We start from the raw sequence: 21,000 nt of genomic DNA, 5'->3' as shown, positions 1-21,000 counted from the left end.
AGGTCAGCCACGAGTCCAATCGCAGACGGCGGGAGGCGCTCCACACTCTCGAGGTAAGGACACTGCCTTACCACTGATTATGCCTTCTCTATTGTTTCTGATCCTACATGATGTACGAAATCTATGGGTATGAAGCGACCCACCTGCTCTATATGTACGCCTTCTAGATTCAAGTACTCCACAAACTAGCCTCGCAAAACGTGCTTCTACTCTTCAATCACTGCTCCTCCTTCAGGAAGTCCACGACCGCCTTGATAAACTCCTCAGGCTTCTCGCTAATAACCCAATGTCCACAATCCACATCAACAAGCTCAAACCGCGGGAAGAAGCGTCCAATGATAGGCAGGGTCTCATCGCTCACATAGTGGCTCTTCGTGCCTCGAATAAACAGTGCACGCTTGCTAAAGCTATGCTCATCCGGATTCGTAAATGGGAAATCCGCCATATTGTCGAGCGACTTGCCGAGGATATTGATCGGTATACGCCACTGCATAGGCTCGCCCGGCGCAGGTCTGACCAAGTTTGACAACAAAAATTGCCTGACTGGCAGCTCCTTAGCATAAGGTTGCATGATCTCGTCCGCCGCTTTCTGGCTCTTGGGCTTGCCTTCCTCCACTTTCTTCATTCCTTCTGCGTATTTGGGGAAGTCGGAGGAGAGGGCGGCGTCAACGGGGGCGTTGTCTACAGGGATGATGTTGGCGCAGCACGAGGGGTTGCGCAGGGCCATTGTCATGATGGTCTTTGCGCCCATGGAGTGTCCGATGAGGGTGGAGTTTTTCAGGTTGTGCTTCTGGAGGAAGGCTTCGACGTCTTCGGCAAGGGCGACATAGTTGTGCGTCTTGTCGTGGGGAGAGTCACCGTGGTTTCGTGTGTCGATTGCATAGACGGGGCGGGAGAGCTCGCGCGCAAAGACACTGGATCGTCAGCACAAGTCCGGGAATGGTAGGAGAAGAGGACATACTTGCTGACGCTCTGGTTGTTCCTCTTGCTGCCAAAGAGACCGTGGATGATCACAATTGGGTCGCCCTTTGCTTTTCCATTGTTATCGTGTAGTTTGTATGCGAGATCAACGACCCGTAAGCTCGAAGATGCGTGGAATGAACGTGACCATGACGGCAACGGGGTCGCGTTACCCAGATGTATCCGTGTCGCTGAGTTCGTAAGCTTGAACGGCTTGGAGAGCGGCCGTATACTGCGAAGTGTGGAGTGCATCGTGTGTTTGTTGAGGCTGTTCCGAGATCGCGGAACGGAACTTTTTTCTGGAAGCGAACGTCATCGCGCTAGCGATCCTTGAAGGGCTGATGGACCCACAACTTTAACCTTAAAATCAACAAGGTGAGTGCTGGAAGCACCTCCCAAAGGCCTGTCCACGGTTGTAAGGCTTGCGTATATCGTATATACGCGCTCACCAGGGCTATTAAAGCTCCTGTACGAAGACTGAGAACATATTCACTGCGCAATGATGCGCGTACGCAAGTCAACTCTCAGAGATATTTATCTTTCATTCATAATATGTTATGCAAAAACAACCATCCACCTCTCCAACTACTCCTCCTCAGCTCAATCCATCACTTGCAATACCAACTGTGACTTGTCCCTCCTATGCCCTTGCACACATCGTCTCACATCAGGCATACCTTCTATATCGCCTCTCCAACGTCGCCAGTCATATCGTGGACCACTCCTCACCGTGCGTCGTTGTCACTGCGGGATGAACGGGGAAGACCCTCTTGGTATTCTCCACAGCCCTTGTGCCTCGTTTGTTCGTGCCTGACACTATGTCCGCGACTCGGCTGCCTTATATGTCTTACCATGAGTTGCGAACGGCTCGCTATCGCCCATGATTGGGTTGAAGATGAGTTTTGTGTGGTGCTTGGTGATGGTGTGAGATATATGTGGGTGGTATGAGGAGGTTACGTGCGTGGTGTGTTGCTGCGGATAGTGGTACGACGAAAGCTGGTGATTGATATTGGCGTTGTGACACAGTTGGTAGTCGTCGCTGATTGTGTTGTAGTCGCCAAAGTGCTGGCTGGAAGCATGAAGGACATCATTATGGTCGCGACTAGCGTTGATGAGGTGCTCGCAGTACATGATTGCGCTCTAAGGCTGGTCTGAACCGTGCTTGCTTGACCAAGCATGGAGGTGGGAGCAGCTTTGGGACGCTTCAGCGGACGCGCTTGCATGTATGAAGTGCTGTTACCGCCATCGCCGTATCCTGAAACTGTCAATGCTGTGAGTCAACAAAATTTGGATGAGCTTACCATCTGAGTACAGATTTTCACTACTGCACTTTGGTCGCAGTCAAAGATTTGAACACATGTTTCCCGATTATCGGTCGCTCACCGCCATTGAGCTGTTCGACATATTTGCGGAGCTGCTGCGGATCCCTCCAATGAGCAAGATGCTCTTCGATGTATGGTTCGTAGAACTTGATGCCTAACTCGGTGATCGCCTTCCTCGGCTGGAAGAAATTACCTTCCTCATGAGAAAGCGAGCTCTAGGATGCCCTGCCAGCTCAAGCAGCCGTCATCGTTCTGACCTTTGAGAAGCGAAAAGTTGCTCGTTGCGATAGTCCGAAAGGGTTTGAATATCTGATCTTGTCGCCTGGCATTGTAATTGACGAAGTCAGGGGCAACTTAAAGTTCGCATCCCATTGCCAGTGCAGCTAATGCACAGACGTGGATGATCTCCAGGGAATAGCGTGTGCTCATATCGTCAACGACACTTTCGGCCGTTACAGAGTTCTTCGATCCACGGATGACCAAGTTCGCGGCTGAGTCCGCGATGGAACTTCAGAAACTCGATCAGACCATCTGAGGATGCAACTGTATAGATAACATCCAGCACACGCTGTTCGAAGTTGGGCTCAGCTGCCCGGATCATGCCCTTGGCAAGACTCCTCTTCAGGTCTGTATGCAGGTTGGAGCCAAGGTTGGAGAGCTCGTCCCGGATCGGGTCAGTCCGGTTGATGACAATGGGAGGCGGTTTTCCGCTGGACGGCTTTGGAATTGGTACAAGCAAAGTTCGGAAGAGTGCCGTGGGAAAGGTGACCTGTGTGGTGTTGACTAGTGTGTTGTTGACTGGTGTGACTGCATTGTTCGACTGAGCTTGCATAGCGCAGTCTCTCAGCGGCTCGAGTTGCTGCAGTGGCACTTCGCCTCTTTGGTGGGCAATATTGAGAAGCCTTGTCAAACCAGCGGCTGATGCGGCACTGCTAGTGTTCTTCAACACATTCTGGTGGAGATTGGGCTCAGCCTCTAAGGCGCTGTGCTTTACTCTTCCGTTCGGAGTGCGCAAATCTGTGCAAAAACTGGGACCGATGGTGGAAAGCTTGCGCCAAATTCCTTCAGAGAAGTCGTTGGCATTGAAGGTGCCAGCAGTTGGTGCTACATTTGTCGTAGCGTTGGCAGTACCTTGCTGTTGAGGGAATATCCACTGAGGCATGCTTGAAGAAGAAATTGGCATCGTTGACTGGACGCCTTCCATCTCATGATCGTCCTTAAAGGGCGCCAGAAGTGCAAGTCGGAGTGAATGACTGGTAATCACCTTCAGTGATTTCCGCAGTAGAGGCATCCTCCATCGCGCTATCTTGGCTAGGCTCTTGCGACATCGAGCCTGACCTGGAACCATCATCTTGTCTGATGATCATGTTGATATCTTCAGTGATGAGGAGCTGGAGGCCTTCAGAGTTGTCAGCCATGTCTGCGTCCTCCGATGAGCCGGCCGGGAGGTCCTCGATGGCGGCGCCCATAAGTTCAACGTGAGAACACCTAGCTGGGAGGCCTTCATCGGCGTCAGACATGTCCTCGTCCTCGATGTGTTCAGACTTGACAGCTCCAAGGACTTGTAGCAAAGGGGAGGTCGACATGTCTGTGTCTAGACCCCTCATCAGCAGAAGACAGCTCACGATGCTCCTCGGCAGTAGGTGCAGGGAGTGGTGTCCTGGAGCTGCATAGTAGCATATCAGCATCAAGCTCTTTAAGCTCCTTCTCTAATAGTGGTGGGAGAGATATGTGTGTGAGCTCTTCCATATCTTCGTCGGACAACATGTGAAACGACTGGAATTGTCTGCGGATATGCTTCATCTAGGCGCCCTCGTGACGCGCACGGTGTGTATAAGGGCTACAGTTGAGTAGCATTCCCTCTTTTGTCGACGGGCGAGTAGCAGGGTCATCGTTTTGAGAATTGACTTGCGCCTTGCTTTCCGGTGATGCTGAAAGGTGTGAAGGAGCGATGCTGCAAATGCGCTTCCTTAGGCGGCGTTCGTTCTGGACCCATGATGTCTTGTTAGTGACCTTGCGCTTCTTGATCTTCCTCGTGCTGGCAATGACCACATGTGCTCGCCATACTGCTGAGCGTGCAGTAGGCGGCGCAAGAGGGAAAAGATGTATGTTAGTCTATACTGTCAGCGCTTTATGTCCAGTCTGAGATACAGTGGCTTACATGAAGATGTTACCGTAGAGATAACGTGCGGATCTTTTACGTGTCCGAACAAAGAGTCAAGAAGGAGATTTGCAGAGAAGCGGATGGAAAATGCAAAGAGAAGATGTTCATCACACAAAATTGCTGGCGGTGACCAGAAAAAAGCTAGAAATTGCAGGAAAGACACAAACGTTGTCACGCTGATGTTGTGAGACGACATGGGCGAAGAGATATAAGGTGGCTAAGACGACAAGGTATGACAGGTGAAAGAATGGACAACACGACAGCGGAGCAAAGAGGGGCATACTTGACATTTAACTTTGTTTCATTCATCGTTATGGTGACCGAAGTGAGCGTAGGTATCGGCGCCTACTGCCAATGTCGTTCGACCGTAGTACTAATCAGAGGCGACAACACTTAGTCTGCATGACGACTTAGCAAGGTCAGATTCAAGCAATAGCGGTCGACTCACTGTAGTTGAAGTTTCCATCGTTGTTGGAGATGCGCTCGGACAGGTTGACGTCACGGCGTTGGCCGTTGCCCTCCTGGTCGAAGAGAGTGGCACGGAGGACAGGGACGGAGCCGTCGCCCTCGATGGTGAACTCGATGTCCTCAGCGGAGCCGGAGAAGTTCTCGCCGTCCCAGTAGAAGTGGCCTTGATGTTTATCAGTAAGGGTCGCGTACTTGAATGAAGGCGAGACTCACCGTTGTTGTTGCCGATGTGGTGGTTGAGGTCGATCTCGGAGTCGTTCCACTCGCCATCACCACGCCGCAGGCGGGCCTTGAGGATGTGGCCGTCTTCGATGCGGATGTCCTCAGCAGAGTAGTGGAAAGACATTGTGTATAGGTGAGTATTGGGAAGTTGTGGTTGAAAAGAGAAGCTGGTTTGAGTTGAAGAGAGAGTGTAGTTGAAGAGAAGAGGTTTGAAGTAGAGGGGAGATGCGAGCTTTATATGGGGATCTACGTCAACCACATAGTCGAGGCAACCGTGAGGTAAGAGAGAAGTGGGGCACCAAGCATCGCACCTTCCTACAAACAGTATCACGAAATCGCTCGTCAGCTTCACCGTGCTGTTGCACGCCCTCGGTGAGCGAACCCCAGGACCCTGAACTGAAGCCCGTGGCCAGGGGTTAGGAGCTTTCAACGACTGTCGTTGGCTGTCTCCGTTCGTCAGTGCCGCTGATCCGGCTTGGAGATCGTGAGATTCTCAGTAGTTTCTCGAAACGAAGCAGACGCATATCACGGGCTGCTGGACTCCGAGGTCACACCGTCCATTCCAACGACCCCGATGACCGCCAAGTGGGCACAGCCATGCAAGGCGCCACACTGTGGCCGTATCGCGCATGCGTGGCTGTGTGTGATTTGTGGCGGGACTTCGGGGCGCATTGCAAGTGGATACGTTGCGTCGACTGGCTGCATGTCGTTTGTTGATGCACGTCTGAGGCCGTTTACGAAGTGGGCCCACGATGGGTCGGGTCGTTCCAAGCTGGGCGGGGTACAGCAAGTCAATAGCATCAACAAACAACCCTTCTAATGACTTGATTCCTGTCTCTTCCTGGTTTCAAGCAATGCTGTAGACCACTTACTACTTGGGCTGTGTCTCGTTGTCATGGAGATAACACAAAGGATTATCACGTAATGTGGGGTGCAGTACGAAGTTGAACCTGGCCGCACGCTAACTTAGCTACGCACTACGTGGGCTGGGCGAGGCTGGACTGACCGCACTTTATCAATCCCGCGGCGCTCGATCTATGAGATGCTTTATGAAGTCCGTATCGTATGCTCTGCCGGTGCGTTTTGAGGCATTTGGAATAACATGGACTAGTGATAGTCTGTCACATTAGCAATGGCAAATTCGACCGGGTAGACGTGTAGATTGGCGTATGAGCTCTACTCTAACATTTTATCATTAACCGGTTCATCAAAGAGAGTCGATAAGCAATTCGTGTAATATGCATGCCCATAACTCCATTAACAAAGATGCAGCCAACGCCATCGCTCGCCGTAATGCATAGGATTCAAGCTCTTTTAGTAGGCCGACCCAGGTCAGACGGTCGCGCAGAAACCCTACCATGTACTGAGCGCAATGATACAGTAGGTAAACAGTGCGTTGCCCTCCTGGACCAGATTATCGTCCAGAATGTCCATCCAAGACCGATGTCATGTTGGACAACTCTGACAGACGCCTCCTCCTGGTCGGCCTCTGCTCCTCCTCGATATCATCCAGGTTCTTCTCCTCGTGAACTCGGAGAGTAAGCCAAGCAGCGATGATTGCACAAAGACCACCAAATCGCAAGACCCAAGCTACACTGTCGTCACCGGCCACACCACGAGGCTTCTGAAGGACCCTGAAGATGATAGAGCTAACGAGCGTGGCAATGACCTGAGGGGCAGCGATCGCGACATTGTGGATACCAAGAACCACTCCGGCGGAGTCCGAATCTCCAGCGTCTGCGCCCTCAGCGACAGCCTGCTCGTCATCGGTAGTGGGCTTGATGACGCCTCGGCGAATGGCGTCGCGCTTCGAGATCTCAGAGGCGATGATTGAGAAAGGTGCCCAACCAGTCAGACACCAGGGAACACCGATGGCGCCAACGAGAATAGTCGCGCCTAGAGTGGATTTGATTACGAACGTCAAACCCATGAGGACGGCGAAGAGGATGTGCGAGATGAACCAGGAGCGACGCAGGGTTAGGGACTTGATCTGCAGCTTGTCGAGCGCCGCAGAGAACTTCTCCATCTTCGTCTTAGGGGGTCCTGTACGCTTAGGCCTCAGCGCAAAGTAACCAGATCCACCCATAGAGTGAGGAGTTGCAGGAGTCAAGGGAGTGGTGGGCCTCATGGGTGTACCAGGTGTAGGAGGCTGCGGCTCCGGCTCAGGTGCCTGGAAGCTGGGCGGGATGATGAAGGGGAAGATGACTGAGCACAAGAAGGTTGTGCAGGCGAAGACCAAAAGGGCACGGGTGCCGATTCTGGTTGCATCTTCCCAAACCTTATCGATCTCTGCATCAGACATGTGTGGGTTCGCCTCGAAGAACGGATCGGCGTAGATCTCGCCAACGTAAGTGGTGATGTAGAAGAGGAAGGGGAACCATCCAATCCAGGCAAAGAACTGAACCTCGCAAACACGCTTGATCTGATCAGGAAGCCTCTTGACAGACTTGGAGAGCCCCTTGAAGAAAGCAACAACGCCTTCCTTCTGCTCCGCCGGTGGAGGGTCGCGGGTAGGGTCTCGCTCGCCGGCGGTACAGCTAATACCAACGGTGAGGGCCATGATGAACGAAGCAATGGCGCAGAGCACCTTGAACTGACTGTCGCCGAGCCACGGGAGGTAGAGAGGGAGGTTGATAAACCCAGCAAGGTAGCCAGCAATGTTTCCAACGCCAGCGGACCGCATAAGCCACGCGTTGGCTGATTCTTGCTGGTGAGTGGGGGCGACATCTACAATGTATGCGCGGATAGCAGCTTGGATGACGTTGATAGCGAAGTCAAGAACGTACACCAACAAAACGGCAAACACCATAGTGCTGTTGGCGACCCAGTAGTTCTCGGCATGGGCGCCGAAGAGTTTGCCAATACCAGCAACGATCTCACGCGCCCAGCCAAGAAGCATAAGGGAAGCCATGGTCGCAATCGCACCTCCGAGAATGAAAGGGCGCCTCTTGCCCCAAGTGATCCTGCAATTGTCGCTCTTGAGTCCAACGTAGGGTTGCACAAGGACACCTGAGAGAGGACCGGCGATCCAGACGAGAGCAAGCATAGACTTGCTGAGACCAAGGGACAACAGATAAGGCTGCACATATTGGTCAGAGGACGTTCACTCAAGTGAGTTTGTGGGATACATACCGAGCCATTGGATGTCTCGACAGACCAGCCGATCTGAAGGCCAAGACCACCGAGGGTCAGAAGGAAGAGGAAGAAACTGCTCTTCGTCTCCTCGAACTCTGGGAAATAGTCGTCATCTTCCTGGCCGAAGTTCGGTGTGATAGGTTCCTTGAGCAGGCGATCGGTCTCACGGGCGCGGTCGGCGGGGTTTATGAGAGGCGAAGACTCGTTGATGAACTCGCGGTTTGGCGGACCTCCTGACTCAGGGTCGCGACCGAAGGACACAAACTTGGGGCGAGGACGGCCAGCCTGAGAGAGTCGGGTGTCGATTGGTGGAGGCTGAGGCACGGATCTTCTCGAGGAGATGGAACTCGCCTCTGAGATAGTGTCGTCGTCGCGACGGGCGCGAGAAGAGGACGGCATGCTGGCGGTCGTGGTGAGAACTGCACTTGAGATGCAGTCTGCGCCGGCGATACAGACAGACGGCTACGGGAGTGGCGGTCAAACGCGATGTCGCTGCCTCTCGAGAGGAGTGCAGAAGATAAACAGACTGTTTGAAAGTTCCAGGGTAGGTGCACTACAGGTTTAGGCGTGGCAGATCCTGCCTATGAAGTCACCGGAAATGTGCCACTGGTCGACCCGTTGAGGGCAAGGGTCCTCTGCGCACGTACTTCGGTGTATAGCCGTCAACACCTGTTGCCCGTGCCAGAAAACACAGGACTCGGGAAAGCGAAAAAGCAGCGCAGCGAGCAATGCAGCACGAAACGGAAGGTTTTTGCGGGGTGGCGGTCTATTAAGAGCCGGAAGGGCGGTGAAGGTTAGGTGTAGCCAGAAGCTTCAAGCAGGGCATTCGTTCCGTGGAGGCGGGTCGTTCTGTGTTCTGCGGCCTGTCATGCTGTGACGTCGTGAAGCGGTTCGGAGGGCTAGACCGCGTTAGGAGGCGGTGTGCCAGATTGAAACCACAGCGGCCAAGCATCTTGCAGCAGCTGTTGGCGGACGCGGAGGTCAGGAGCTCCACCAGTTCGTAGCTATACATCGCTTGTTGCAGGTCTCTTGACGCAGCTGTATCGCACCTTGATCAGACTGTCTGCGCGCGTGTGCTGACAGCCGGGAACACGCCTACTGAACTGCCGCCGGTCGCGCAACGTGTTGCCTTATACAATCGCTCCGCCGCCCTTAGTCGCACCAAGCATCGAGACAGAACAGCCACCTTTCCACACGCGCACCCACTGCACACCCTGCACCCTCTGCATACCCTCTGCACGCGCTTCCCGGCGCCCACTGCTGATGATAACGCGACTGTTGCCCTAAAGTCGCCATGGTGTCGACAGTAGCCTGGGCCATGATGGCTCAATTGCTCAGTATGCGCCGAATAGCCTACACCATACATCTGGGCACATTTCGCTGACGTGACCTGCAGAGCGAGATGCCGTCGACGCAGACCCAGATGGTCAGTTCTCTCCGCCGTGCACACGCCTACCATCGTCCGAATGCTAATGCGCCGATACAGAGGAGGCCCCAGAGGCAGGCCAGAAGGAGATATTCACATCATGGGCACTCTCGATATTGATCGTGCTGCTCATAATAGCGCTGTTCACGAGCTACATCATGCAAACACGCAAGATCCAGGCAGTACACGAGACTGTTTTGTCCATCTTTGCTGGTACGTCGAGCGTTGCCTGCCATGCCCGCGGCCCACCTCGTAATCCTCCGTGCTAGAGCCTCACTAACACCCATCAGGTATGGTCGTTGGCCTCATACTACGATTGACCGCAGTAGGATCGGTCCTAGATGCAGTCAGCTTCGACTATCAGATGTTCTTTAACCTGCTACTGCCACCCATCATTCTTTCAGCTGGCTACGAACTACATCAGGTGCGCCATCTCACATGCTGTATCAAGAGGTCTTGCTGACGCTGTTCAGGGTAATTTCTTCAGGCACATTGGTAGCATTCTTACCTTCGCCTTTGCTGGCACATTCATATCGGCCGTATCGCTTGGACTCATCTTGTTCCTGTGGACTCGCATTCCACTCGATGGCTTCAAGATCAACTTTGTTGAAGCCATGTCCGTTGGCGCTACACTCTCGGCCACCGATCCAGTCACCATCCTGGCCATCTTCGATACATACAAGGTCGAACCGAAGCTATACACCCTTATCTTTGGTGAATCAATCCTCAATGACGCCGTTGCCATCGTCCTCTTCGAGACAGCGCAGAAGTACAAGGATGGCGCCGAGACACTGGGGATCACGAGCTTGTTTGAGGCTTTTGGTATCTTCTTCGGTGTCTTCTTCGGAAGTCTGTTCATTGGTGTCATGGTTGGCATTGTGGCATCGCTAACGCTCAAGTTCACGTATGTCAGACGCTACCCCAAGACAGAGACTTGTCTTATCATCCTCGTTGCATACCTCACATACTTCTTCTCCAACGCTATCCACATGTCTGGTAAGTCACTCCGCTACGTGCCATCTGACCTTCTCTCACACTCTGCCAGGCATCGTATCGCTTCTGTTCTGCGGCATCTGCCTCAAGCATTACGCATACCACAACATGTCCAGGCGCACTCAGCTGTCGACAAAATTCGTCTTCCAGGTCACCTCGCAATTGTCGGAGAACTTCATTTTCATCTACTTGGGACTGTCGCTCTTTACCGATAAACAGCTCGACTTCAAGCCTCTGTTCATCCTCATCACGGTGTTCGGCATTTGCGCCGCTCGATGGGCAGCTGTGTTCCCCCTGTCAAAGGCCATCAACGCTGTCTCGAGATATCGCCAGCGACGCCGCGGTGTAGACACGACCGAGGAGGAAATCCCATACGCGCATCAAGCCATGATCTACTGGGCAGGATTGCGAGGTGCTGTAGGTGTTGCCCTTGCAGCGGGACTGACGGGTAATAACGGTGACACCCTTCGTGCCACTGTACTCGTAGTGGTCGTGTTGACAGTCATCATTTTCGGTGGCACCACGGCACGTATGCTGGAGATCATGGGCATTCGTACTGGAGTGGTGGAGGAGATCGACTCTGACGACGAATTTGACATCGAAGTTGTCAACGGGGGCACATTCCAGCGCAACAAGGGCACAGGCATTGGCCACACTCCTCAACCCAGTCAGAATGGATTTGGGCTAAGCAATGTGAACGGCGCATACTCCAGCGGCTCACTGAATCGCAATAGCCCACCCACACGACCCAATGGACAGCCGATGCGGCGAAACTCGAGCAAACAACGCTTTGCAAATGGTGCAGACCAAGGTCTTCTCAGCCCTGGTGACAGCAACTCCGCCGATGAGGATGACGCGGACCTCGACCTACCACCAAGCGCACGCAGGTCGCCAAACCGACGACCCCCGCCACTCGGCACATCGATCGATCCTCTCTATCCAACCTCAGGCCATAGGATGGCAGAGACCGGTGCAGCAGAGGGTTCGAGCAGAGTTGCTACTGCGACAGGTGCCGTGAAGCAGCTGTTTAACGAGCTGAGCCACGACCCAGCAAACGCATTCAAGCAGATCGATGATGGATTCTTGAAACCGCACTTGCTTCTTGACCCTGGGCAAGGCAAGCCAGGGCCTAGCAACGTGTAAGATTTGGATTTGGAAGCATTTGAGCATATCTGGCGTTTTTGAGGGATCACATTGCGGCATCGCTCTTGAGAATGGCGGTGCATAGCTTGAAGAGCCGCGGCTACAAGCGTTCGCAGTGCATTTAGGCTGTAGCATTATGCCTGACCCAAGCAGTCAGGCTGTTGAATCAACATCTTTATCTTACAACGTGCCTTTGCTAACAACATGTCAGACTCCAGTGACGGTACATCCAAGCCTTGCACAGTCCAGCGAATGGCTAGGCATTCGAGGCTTGCAAAGTCACCAGGTAAGGCTTGAGCGCGACAAGGCACTTTACCCCGTGCTTATTTGGGAAGTGACAAGCCATTAGCGCGCTTTACATATTACTGCAGATTAATCCGCTAACAAACCTCAAACCAGTTCACTCTGCACAACCAGTCATCTTCAAGGTTACAGCGTTTCACGCCCAGAGCAAGAATTAACTTTACGGGGCCCCACGGCCTTCGGGCTCACTATCATTGCGGGGAAACTAGCTCAGTCTGGATGACATCCGCAGCTGCAGCGCGGCTCAAATGAAGGTTCATCTATCATCGCTCCGGTGATGAGGCGCTGTCGACAGCTCTCAGCCCCCAATCATGCCATCGAAGGACGCAAACGACGCCCAGAAACACTGGCATCAAAACAGCGAAGCCCCAGACAGCAAGCCTGAAATCGTGTACGCATCTAACGAACCTATGGATAGACAACCTAAGAATACTACTGCTCCTAGGTCGACAGGCTTTTGAGGGCAGGTCCGACGTTCCGCCACCTCTGAGATGAGAACCCTGGGCAATCATTAACACTATATCAGATGCCTGATGATCTTGCTATAGCACGAACATATCCCACCTGCAGCCAATGTATGTCGAAGTTTCATCTTCCAAGCTGCACAGACCCCGAAGATCACATACTCGCGGATTACGGGCCTACTTCCTGATGAGCCGCTTTCAATCGCGTCAGGTACCCATTACACAGTAGATGAGAGCTCATAATGGATATAAAAGGCCACCGAGCTTTCGAGAAATTCTAGCAACCGCACTCTCAGTCCTTCGCTCCTACTCTCCTTCAGCAACATGAAGCTCACTTTCACTGTCCTGCTGGCATCCGCCATCACTGGCGTCTTCGCCATTCCTACGCCCACCGAGCAAGGTCCCATCACTGCTCGCCAAGCGGCGAGTGCTTGCGCGACTGCTGTCACTTTGTCTGGCAACCCTTTCGCAGGACGTTCGATCTACGCCAACAAGTTCTACTCGTCTGAAGTCATCTCCGCTGCTGCCTCCATCACCGACAGCGCATTAAAGGCCAAGGCGACCAAGGTTGCTTCGGTCGGAACCTACCTCTGGATGTACGTGTGTGCGGTTCGTATAACGTAGCTTGACTGACCTGCCCCAGTGACACCCGAGCCAAGATCGCCACTGTTGAGGATGCTATCAAGGATGTTGCCTGCAACCAGATTGCTGCTCTCGTCATCTACGATCTCCCCGGCCGTGACTGTGCTGCTAAGGCTTCCAACGGTGAACTTGCTGTCGGCCAGCTTGATGTCTACAAGACACAGTACATTGACCGTGGGTACTCCAATTGATGTCGACTCACTCTCCTTACTGACGACCTCAGCCATTGTCGCTATTATCAAGAAGTACCCCAAGGTCGCTATCTCTTTGATCATCGAGCCTGACTCTCTTCCCAACCTTGTCACCAACATCAATCTTGCTACATGCCAGGCATCCGCTGCCGGCTACCGTGAGGGTGTCGCATACGCACTCAAGCAACTCAACCTCCCCAACGTAGCCATGTACCTCGATGCCGGCCACGGTGGCTGGCTGGGCTGGAACGACAACCTTAGTACGTGCCACTTCCTCCTTCTTAATGTCTCCCGCTAACACCACCATAGAGCCTGGAGCCCAAGTACTCGCCGACGCTTACATCGCTGCCGGCAAGCCCCAGTCCCTCCGCGGCATCTCCACCAACGTTGCCGGTTGGAACGCCTGGGACCTCACCCCCGGCGAGTTCTCCAACACTGCCGACGCGCAATACAACAAAGCCCAAAACGAGAAGGCCTACGTCGAGCTCTTCGCCCCCTACCTCAAAGCCGCCGGCATGCCATCCCAAGCCATCGTCGACACAGGACGCAACGCCGTGCAGGGCCTGCGCAAGGCGTGGGGCGACTGGTGTAACGTCAACGGCGCCGGATTCGGTGTGCGCCCTACGACAAGCACAGGATCGAGCCTCGTCGACTCGTTCGTCTGGGTCAAGCCTGGTGGCGAAAGTGACGGTACCAGTGACACGTCTGCTGTGCGGTACGACTCGTTCTGCGGGCTTGACGATGCTTTCAAGCCCAGCCCTGAGGCGGGACAGTGGAACCAGGCGTACTTTGAGATGCTACTCAAGAACGCTAAGCCGTCTTTCTAGACTGGGGGTGCTAAGAAAGCCCACCCGTATGTAACATTGGGGCCAAGGAAAAGGAGGTGGAGGCAGCTGAGAAGTGTGTGCGGTGTAGATAGATTGTGACCAATGCCATTCGTTTGAAGTCGCTCAAGTTTTCCAAGTGACAGTACGTTGCTTTCATTTCTCGCTACCTCATCGAATTCTGTCCAGAGGGCATCAGTTTAAATGTACAAGAGAGACAGCGGCTGAGGGCTTGTTCAAATATTATCTTGTCAATAACAGAAGTGTATGGCCGAGACCAGTGTTGTGATTTAGAGAGGCTCAAGCTCAGTTGCTGGACTGAGCACTAGGCGTTATCTCTATTGCGCTCTCCCAAAGTACTTTGGAGACCCTCGAGAGGAAACGGTAGCGGCGAGATAGCCTTAACCGGCCAAGTATGTGTCCTCTGATACTGTGTCTCAAAACTCCACTTCCCACACCCAACCGTCTCCTCCTTCTTCTGCGTGCCATTCGGTATACAAATCTCAGCAGTAACACCCTCCGGCACCACAACATCAACCCTAAACCTCTTCCCCTCCACAATCTCCCACGTCACACTAATCTCACCGTACGGTGATAGATGGCTTGCGGATGCAGAGGTAATATCCGCACCCACAACCGGCTCAACCCTGACTCTCCTCCACCCAGCCTCCACACACTTCAACCCCGCGACCCGCTCGTGCAAAAACGTCGCTACGGCGCCATACGCATAGTGATTGAAACTCGTCATGTCCCCCGGATTAATGCTGTAGTCGGGTAACATGCTATCCCAGCGCTCCCACGTGGTCGTCGCGCCCATTTTAATACCGTAAAGCCACGACGGACATGCCTGGTTGAGCAGCATGCCGAATGCGACGTCGGTGTGGCCCGTGGAGACGAGCGCTTCGCATACGTATGGTGTGCCGGCGAAGCCAGTGCCGATTTTGAAGGCGTTGAGAGATACGATGTGGGCGAGGCGGGCGCCTGCGAAGGCGCGTTGGGTGGGGGTGAGCAGGTCGAAGTGGATTGCGAGCGCGTAGGCGGTTTGCGATTCGTTAAGGACCCGGCCGTTGGGGGAAGTCCATTCGGATTGGAATTGGGACCGGGCGGCTGAGAAGTCGGATGAGTAGAGCGCGGCGTCGGTGTCTTTGCCGAGGAGGGTTGCGATTTGGGACATGAGACGGAGGGTTTGGATGAGGAAGGCGTCGGAGGCGAGTTTGCTGTCTGTTTTGCTGGCCCATGGGGCGTCTGGTGGTGCTGCAGGATCTAGCCAGTCCTGCGAGTCTTAGTACGAACTCATCAGCACGTCTAGGGAATACTCACTCCAAGCTGGAACACGTTCGGATGCCAAAGGTTCGGCGTTGAACTTCCTTCGTATCTCTGAATCTTCCCGATCCAGCCCTGCATGCTCTCGTACTGTGTTCGCAATATCTCGACATCCCCGGTGGCAGAGTAGACTGCCCAAGGACCTAGAACTGCGACGTCGTGCCAGATAGCGGTCGGTATACCCAGATCCCAAAATCGATCGCCTTCGAGAGGATCTGGACATACCATCGGCGGCAAGCCATCTCGTCTTTTCTGGCAGATCGCTAGATCCTGATGCCAATCTTTCAGGATACCAGTACATTGGTAGATGTAAGCGGCTGTAGGGGCGAACAATGCTAGGTCGCCAGTCCAGCCGAGACGCTCATCTCGCTGAGGGCAGTCGGTAGGTATCGACAGGAAGTTGCCCCTCATGCTCCAACAGACATTCTGGTACAGTTTGTGGAGGTTGCTATCAGAGCATTCGAATTGACCGGCTCTCTGCATGTCGGTATGACAGACCACAGCTTCGATAGAGTCAGTGAGGGAGGCCTTACCTGGCCAGTTGTCGACCTGCGCATAACGGAAGCCGTGAAACGTGAATCTTGGCTCCCAGGACTCGGCCTCTTGAGATCCCTTGAGAATGTATTCATCCGTGGCTTTACAGTCACGGAGTGGTCTCGTACCCAGCTCGCCGTACTCGAGGACTTCAGCATGCTTTATTGTGATCTTGTGCCCTACCGCACCGCGGACCTTCTTGATCCTCAGGTATCCAACGAGGTTCTGGCCAAAGTCAAGGATGGTCTTTCCGGAAAGTGTCGTAATCTGCTCGATCGGCTTTACTGTCTCAATCCTCCGCACTGGTTCTCCATAACCTGCGACGAGTTTCGTGCGTTCGGGCAGAGGGTCTAAGACTTCGACTGTCTGCCACGACTGACCGCCTCCATCCTCCAGAGACCAGCCATCAACTTCCTTGGACGCGTCGTACTTCTCGCCGTCGTAGATTTCGGTAAGTCGGATCGGGCCTTCCGTGACAGACCAGGTGTCATCAGAGACAACCTGCTGTATGCTTCCATCGTCCAGGGTCGCTTCAAGCTGCGCAATGAGCGTGTTTCTTTCACCCCAGATGTTACGCTTTCCTCCCTCAAAACCAATTCGACCGTTGTACCAGCCTTCGGCTACCCGTACACCAATGCAATTCTTGCCGGGGCGTAGGAGCTCCAAAATATTATACGTCTGGTACTGCAATCTATCATTGTACTCTGTGAAACCGGGCGCGAGGAAGTAGTCGCCTACACGGACACCGTTGATCTCAGCTTCGTACAATCCTTGCGAGGTGATGTATAGCCGGGCTGATGCCGTTGCTTGCCCAATTTCGAACGTTTTTCGGAACAGCTGCTCTGGGTATGACTTTGTTGGGTCTCTGATATCCGAGCCCGCAATTCTGTGTGCCGCCCAATCTGGAGCATTCAAGAGACCGACTTCTAGGATGCTCGGCTCGCTCCAAGGTGTAGTCTCTCCTTTTTCAGACACTCCTTGGATCCTGGCAGAAATGCGGTGTCTCGATCGGAGAGGTTCTGTGAGAGGCCATGGCACCAGGTTCGATTTCGAGGATACTACGTTGGCATTGCATATAATCTTAGGCTGCCCAGTAGGCGAGATTTCTGTGACTTCAATATTGTAACTCTGCTGCTGAAAAGGTTCGCTGCATTTGTACGTCCAGGATATCCGTGGCCCTGTCTCATGGACACCAAGCGCATGTTCCGGTCGATAATGTTCAAATCGCACGTCTTTGACAAGAGTCATGATTAGAAACGAAGAGACGGATCCCGAATTCGGAGGATCGTTAGGCCACTGATTGGTGTCAATGTATCTACAGGATGTGTTAAGTAGAGATTGGGTGCGTAATCTTTCGAGACAAAAGCAAAGTTTTCAGAAGATATGCAGTCCACTACGGCAAGTACATGCTTCGATGGTGCCTGTTATTACCTACTTCGTTGTGCGTGAAGAGCCTCATGGCGCCGGCGGTGGGGTTCACGATTCGCCCCACTTTTCTGCGGCATTGAAGACCTGCAATTTGCGTCTTCGTCTCTTGTTCCCCGCGACTCGGTGTATCGTGGACCGAGATAGCTTTGATGGCTCGCGTCCAGAATTCGATTGAGATGGTGAAAGTCGTGCGGGAAGTGGAGGTACATGGCCGGTGTTCTATAGCCAATTCTCTCTCACAGCATCAGCCTCCGGCGAGCGTTTGCCACGATGTTGGCCGTGCTGTTGATCGCTTCGTCAACGCCGTCAATCAATCCTTCGTCGATACCCCCCTGTCTATTCGCGAGCGTGACAATTTCTCCAGATTTTGGAGGATCTGGTGGAAAGCACGATCAAGGAAGATTGAGTATCTGCCCCGCCTTAGGCCTGCCTCCCCTGCCATCCTCGCCAAACCAAGAACATGGCAAAACACACCAGCCTCTCTTCGCAACACCACCGCGGATTGCTACTTCCCAGCAAGATTTTAAGTTGCTGTACAGCCTTTCGCCTGTTCCTACTTGCTGGCTTTGTGTAGAAGGGAAACCACTTGCCGGACTCCTTGCTATCAGGCTGCCGCGCCAGGTCTCTCGAGTCTCGTTGCTACCGCGTGCGCTTATCACACGCCCGTACGTATCGATGCGGCTCTTAGAGTACAGAGAAGATGGAGAGCTCAGTGTCACCGCCGACATGGTTGACGAAGACGCAATACCTCCTTACGCGATCCTGTCTCATACCTGGGGAACGGACGCGGAGGAGGTCACCTTCGACGACCTAGCAAGGAGCGCTGGCAAAGACAAGTCTGGCTACAAGAAGATCCAGCTGTGTGGAGAGCAGGCAAAGCGCGACAGCTTGCAGCACTTTTGGATCGACACCTGCTGCATCAACAAGGCTAACAAGGCTGAGCACTCGCTAGCCATCCAGTCCATGTTTCGCTGGTATCGTAACGCAGCTCGCTGCTACGTCTACTTGCCAGACGTGTCTGCTTCACCTTACGAACCTGACAAAGAAGCGGAACCGTCGCAATGGGACTTGGAGTTCCGGCAGAGCAAGTGGTTTACGCGCGGTTGGACGCTCCAAGAGCTTCTCGCACCTGGTTTAGTCGAGTTCTTCTCACAAGAATGGACAAAGCTTGGTGACAAGACATCACTTACACAAAAGCTTCACGAAATTACAGGTATTCAGACTCTTGCGCTGGAAGGGGCCCCTCTGTCTCAGTTCGCTATCAACGAACGATTGCGCTGGAAAGAAGGCCGGGTGACCAAACGGGAGGAGGATGGAGTGTATTCGCTGTTGGGCATTTTCGATGTCGAGTTAGCGCCGATGTATGGCGAAGGTGCAGCTGGCGCTTTCAGGCGCTTCATGGGCGAAATCCATAAGCTGGAAAAATGCGTTCAAGACATACACAGTACAAATCCGCACAACGACAAGAAGCGCATCGAGGAGACTAAAGGCGGATTACTAGAAGACTCCTATCGTTGGGTTATCGACAACACCACTTTTCAACAATGGAAACAGGACCTGCATAACCGACTGTTATGGGTGAAAGGTGATCCTGGGAAGGGGAAAACGATGCTGCTCTGCGGCATCATAGACGAGTTGCAAAGCTCACTGCCTAATACTGTCCTTCTAGCGTACTTCTTCTGCCAAGCGACCGACTCGCGTATCAACAACGCCACGGCCGTGCTACGAGGGCTGCTGTACATGCTCGTGAAGCAGCAACCGTCACTCGTATCGCACGTCCGCAAGAAGCACGATCACGTAGGTAAAACCTTGTTCGAGGATGCAAATGCCTGGGTAGCCTTGACGGAGATCTTCGCGGACGTGCTACGAGACCCACAGCTAAGAACTACATACCTGATCATCGATGCGCTAGATGAGTGTGTCACTGATCTGTCGAAACTGCTTCACTTTGTTGCAAAGCAGTCCTCTGCGTCTTCCCGCGTCAAGTGGATTATGTCTAGCCGCAACTGGCCAGAGATTGAAGAACGGCTAGAGCAAGCAGGGCACAAGGTCAGGTTGAGCCTCGAGCTGAACGCAGAGTTGGTGTCGGCGGCTGTCGGCGTCTTCATCCAATACAAGGTATCTCAGCTAGCACTGCAGAAGAAGTACGACAAGCAGACCCAAGACTCAGTGTTCGAGCATTTGACGTCGAATGCAAACGACACCTTCCTCTGGGTAGCGTTAGTGTGTCAGGACCTTCAAGCGACAGCGAAACGAAACGTTTTAAAGAAGCTGGACTCCTTTCCACCAGGACTGAACGCGCTTTACGAGCGGATGATGCAGCAGATCAGTGTGTCGGATGATGCTGCACTTTGCAAGCAGGTGCTGGCTTTGACCGCGCTCGTGTATCGGCCAATTACGCTGGACGAGCTGGTGGCCCTTACTGAACCGCTCGAAGACATAGCTGACGAAGCAGAGGTACGGGAGATCATCGGCCTTTGTGGATCGTTCCTCACTTTGCGAGAAGCCACAGTTTACTTTGTGCACCAGTCCGCAAAAGATTTCCTCTTTGCAAAGGCAGCTAGCGGGGTCTTTCCAGATGGGACCGAAGCCGCTCATCGCGTCATATTTTTAAGCTCGCTTGCGATTCTGTCCCGGACATTGCAAAGGGATATGTACAGCCTAGAAGCGCGAGGATTTGCTACCGACAACGTTGAACCGCCTGACCCAGACCCGCTAGCAGCATCACGTTACCCGTGCGTCTACTGGATTGATCATCTATGCGACTCAAAACCCAAGTCTTGGGCAAACAGTGTTGGCGACCTGCAAGTCACAGGCGTAGTCGATGGGTTTATAAGTAAGAAGTATCTCTACTGGTTAGAAGGGCTCAGTCTGTGCAAGAGCATGGGAAAAGGTGTGGTTTCGATGGCGAAACTATGCTCTCTGGTCAAAGTATGGCATCACAGACAATGTGCCTGTATTGTGTACTTCATGTAGACGCTGACTCTACCAGGAGGCGCGGGATGCGGAAGAGCTGACTAAGCTTGTCCAAGACGCACGGCGATTCATTATGTACCACAAAGGGGCAATCGAGAGCTACCCTCTGCAAGTATATGCATCAGCCCTGCTGTTCAGTCCGACAGAGAGTGCGATCAGAAGGCTGTTCCAGTACGAAGAGCCAAAAGGAATCACCGTAAAGCCAGCGATGAGCGATAGTTGGAGTGCGTGCCTGCAGACGCTTGAGGGCCATAGCAGGGCTGTCAGCTCTGTAGCCTTCTCGCATGACTCGACCAAGCTGGCGTCGGCGTCATACGACAACACCGTCAAGCTGTGGGATGCGAGCAGCGGCGAGTGTTTGCAGACGTTTACGGGCCATAGCAGTTATGTCAGGTCTGTAGCCTTCTCGCACGACTCGTCCAAGCTGGCGTCGGCGTCATCCGACAATACCGTCAAGCTGTGGGGTGCGAGCAGCGGTGAGT

General features: G+C 53.5%; 8 protein-coding genes across 8 annotated transcripts in view; 3 read left to right on the top strand and 5 right to left on the bottom strand.

Moving 5' to 3' along the window:
- Window positions 1–71: 71 nt before the first annotated feature.
- Window positions 72–1,364, bottom strand: BU25DRAFT_254217 (alpha/beta-hydrolase). The gene is made up of 2 exons (XM_033701645.1): window positions 962–1,364; window positions 72–914 (listed from the first exon to the last, which is right to left on the bottom strand). Exons 1-2 carry the CDS (start codon window positions 1,210–1,212, stop codon window positions 218–220), a joined length of 948 nt encoding a protein of 315 aa, XP_033564399.1. The 5' UTR covers window positions 1,213–1,364; the 3' UTR covers window positions 72–217.
- A 1,351-nt stretch (window positions 1,365–2,715) lies between these two features.
- On the bottom strand, window positions 2,716–3,444 carry BU25DRAFT_455978 (uncharacterized protein; the record flags this gene model as incomplete). The annotated part of the gene is made up of 1 exon (XM_033709978.1): window positions 2,716–3,444. One exon carries the CDS (start codon window positions 3,442–3,444, stop codon window positions 2,716–2,718), a length of 729 nt encoding a protein of 242 aa, XP_033564398.1.
- Window positions 3,445–4,443: 999 nt separating this feature from the next.
- Window positions 4,444–5,284, bottom strand: BU25DRAFT_408182 (Cyanovirin-N). Its single transcript, XM_033705746.1, has 3 exons — window positions 5,128–5,284; window positions 4,895–5,077; window positions 4,444–4,844 (listed from the first exon to the last, which is right to left on the bottom strand). Exons 1-3 carry the CDS (start codon window positions 5,258–5,260, stop codon window positions 4,840–4,842), a joined length of 321 nt encoding a protein of 106 aa, XP_033564397.1. The 5' UTR covers window positions 5,261–5,284; the 3' UTR covers window positions 4,444–4,839.
- A 922-nt stretch (window positions 5,285–6,206) lies between these two features.
- BU25DRAFT_438082 (uncharacterized protein) lies at window positions 6,207–9,089 on the bottom strand. The gene is made up of 2 exons (XM_033709043.1): window positions 8,269–9,089; window positions 6,207–8,215 (listed from the first exon to the last, which is right to left on the bottom strand). Exons 1-2 carry the CDS (start codon window positions 8,668–8,670, stop codon window positions 6,551–6,553), a joined length of 2,067 nt encoding a protein of 688 aa, XP_033564396.1. The 5' UTR covers window positions 8,671–9,089; the 3' UTR covers window positions 6,207–6,550.
- A 900-nt stretch (window positions 9,090–9,989) lies between these two features.
- Window positions 9,990–11,833, top strand: BU25DRAFT_335066 (sodium/hydrogen exchanger; the record flags this gene model as incomplete). Its single annotated transcript, XM_033702567.1, has 3 exons — window positions 9,990–10,121; window positions 10,171–10,693; window positions 10,743–11,833. The coding sequence occupies 3 exons, from the start codon at window positions 9,990–9,992 to the stop codon at window positions 11,831–11,833; spliced, it is 1,746 nt and encodes a 581-aa protein (XP_033564395.1).
- A 1,091-nt stretch (window positions 11,834–12,924) lies between these two features.
- BU25DRAFT_489031 (glycoside hydrolase family 6 protein) lies at window positions 12,925–14,327 on the top strand (the record flags this gene model as incomplete). The annotated part of the gene is made up of 4 exons (XM_033711395.1): window positions 12,925–13,196; window positions 13,244–13,416; window positions 13,466–13,693; window positions 13,743–14,327. The coding sequence occupies 4 exons, from the start codon at window positions 12,925–12,927 to the stop codon at window positions 14,258–14,260; spliced, it is 1,191 nt and encodes a 396-aa protein (XP_033564394.1). The 3' UTR covers window positions 14,261–14,327.
- A 255-nt stretch (window positions 14,328–14,582) lies between these two features.
- Window positions 14,583–17,362, bottom strand: BU25DRAFT_419234 (glycoside hydrolase family 78 protein; the record flags this gene model as incomplete). The annotated part of the gene is made up of 2 exons (XM_033707921.1): window positions 14,583–15,530; window positions 15,578–17,362. 2 exons carry the CDS (start codon window positions 17,360–17,362, stop codon window positions 14,583–14,585), a joined length of 2,733 nt encoding a protein of 910 aa, XP_033564393.1.
- A 645-nt stretch (window positions 17,363–18,007) lies between these two features.
- The window catches only part of BU25DRAFT_438079 (beta transducin-like protein HET-E4s), a gene marked incomplete at its 3' end in the record, with an annotated part of 4,460 nt that continues 1,467 nt past the window's right edge, over window positions 18,008–21,000 (top strand). Inside the window, exons 1-2 of the mRNA XM_033709042.1 lie at window positions 18,008–20,473; window positions 20,535–20,998. Coding sequence (XP_033564392.1) covers window positions 18,218–20,473; window positions 20,535–20,998 — 2,720 coding nt within the window. The 5' untranslated portion in view covers window positions 18,008–18,217. The remainder of the gene's footprint in view (window positions 20,474–20,534; window positions 20,999–21,000) is intronic.

Source organism: Macroventuria anomochaeta (genome assembly GCF_010093625.1).
Source record: "Macroventuria anomochaeta strain CBS 525.71 unplaced genomic scaffold BU25scaffold_7, whole genome shotgun sequence".
Classification (NCBI taxonomy): Eukaryota; Fungi; Ascomycota; class Dothideomycetes; order Pleosporales; family Didymellaceae; genus Macroventuria; species Macroventuria anomochaeta.
The sequence above is the reverse complement of the archived record's forward strand: the minus strand, read 5'-3'. Positions and strand labels throughout refer to the sequence as shown.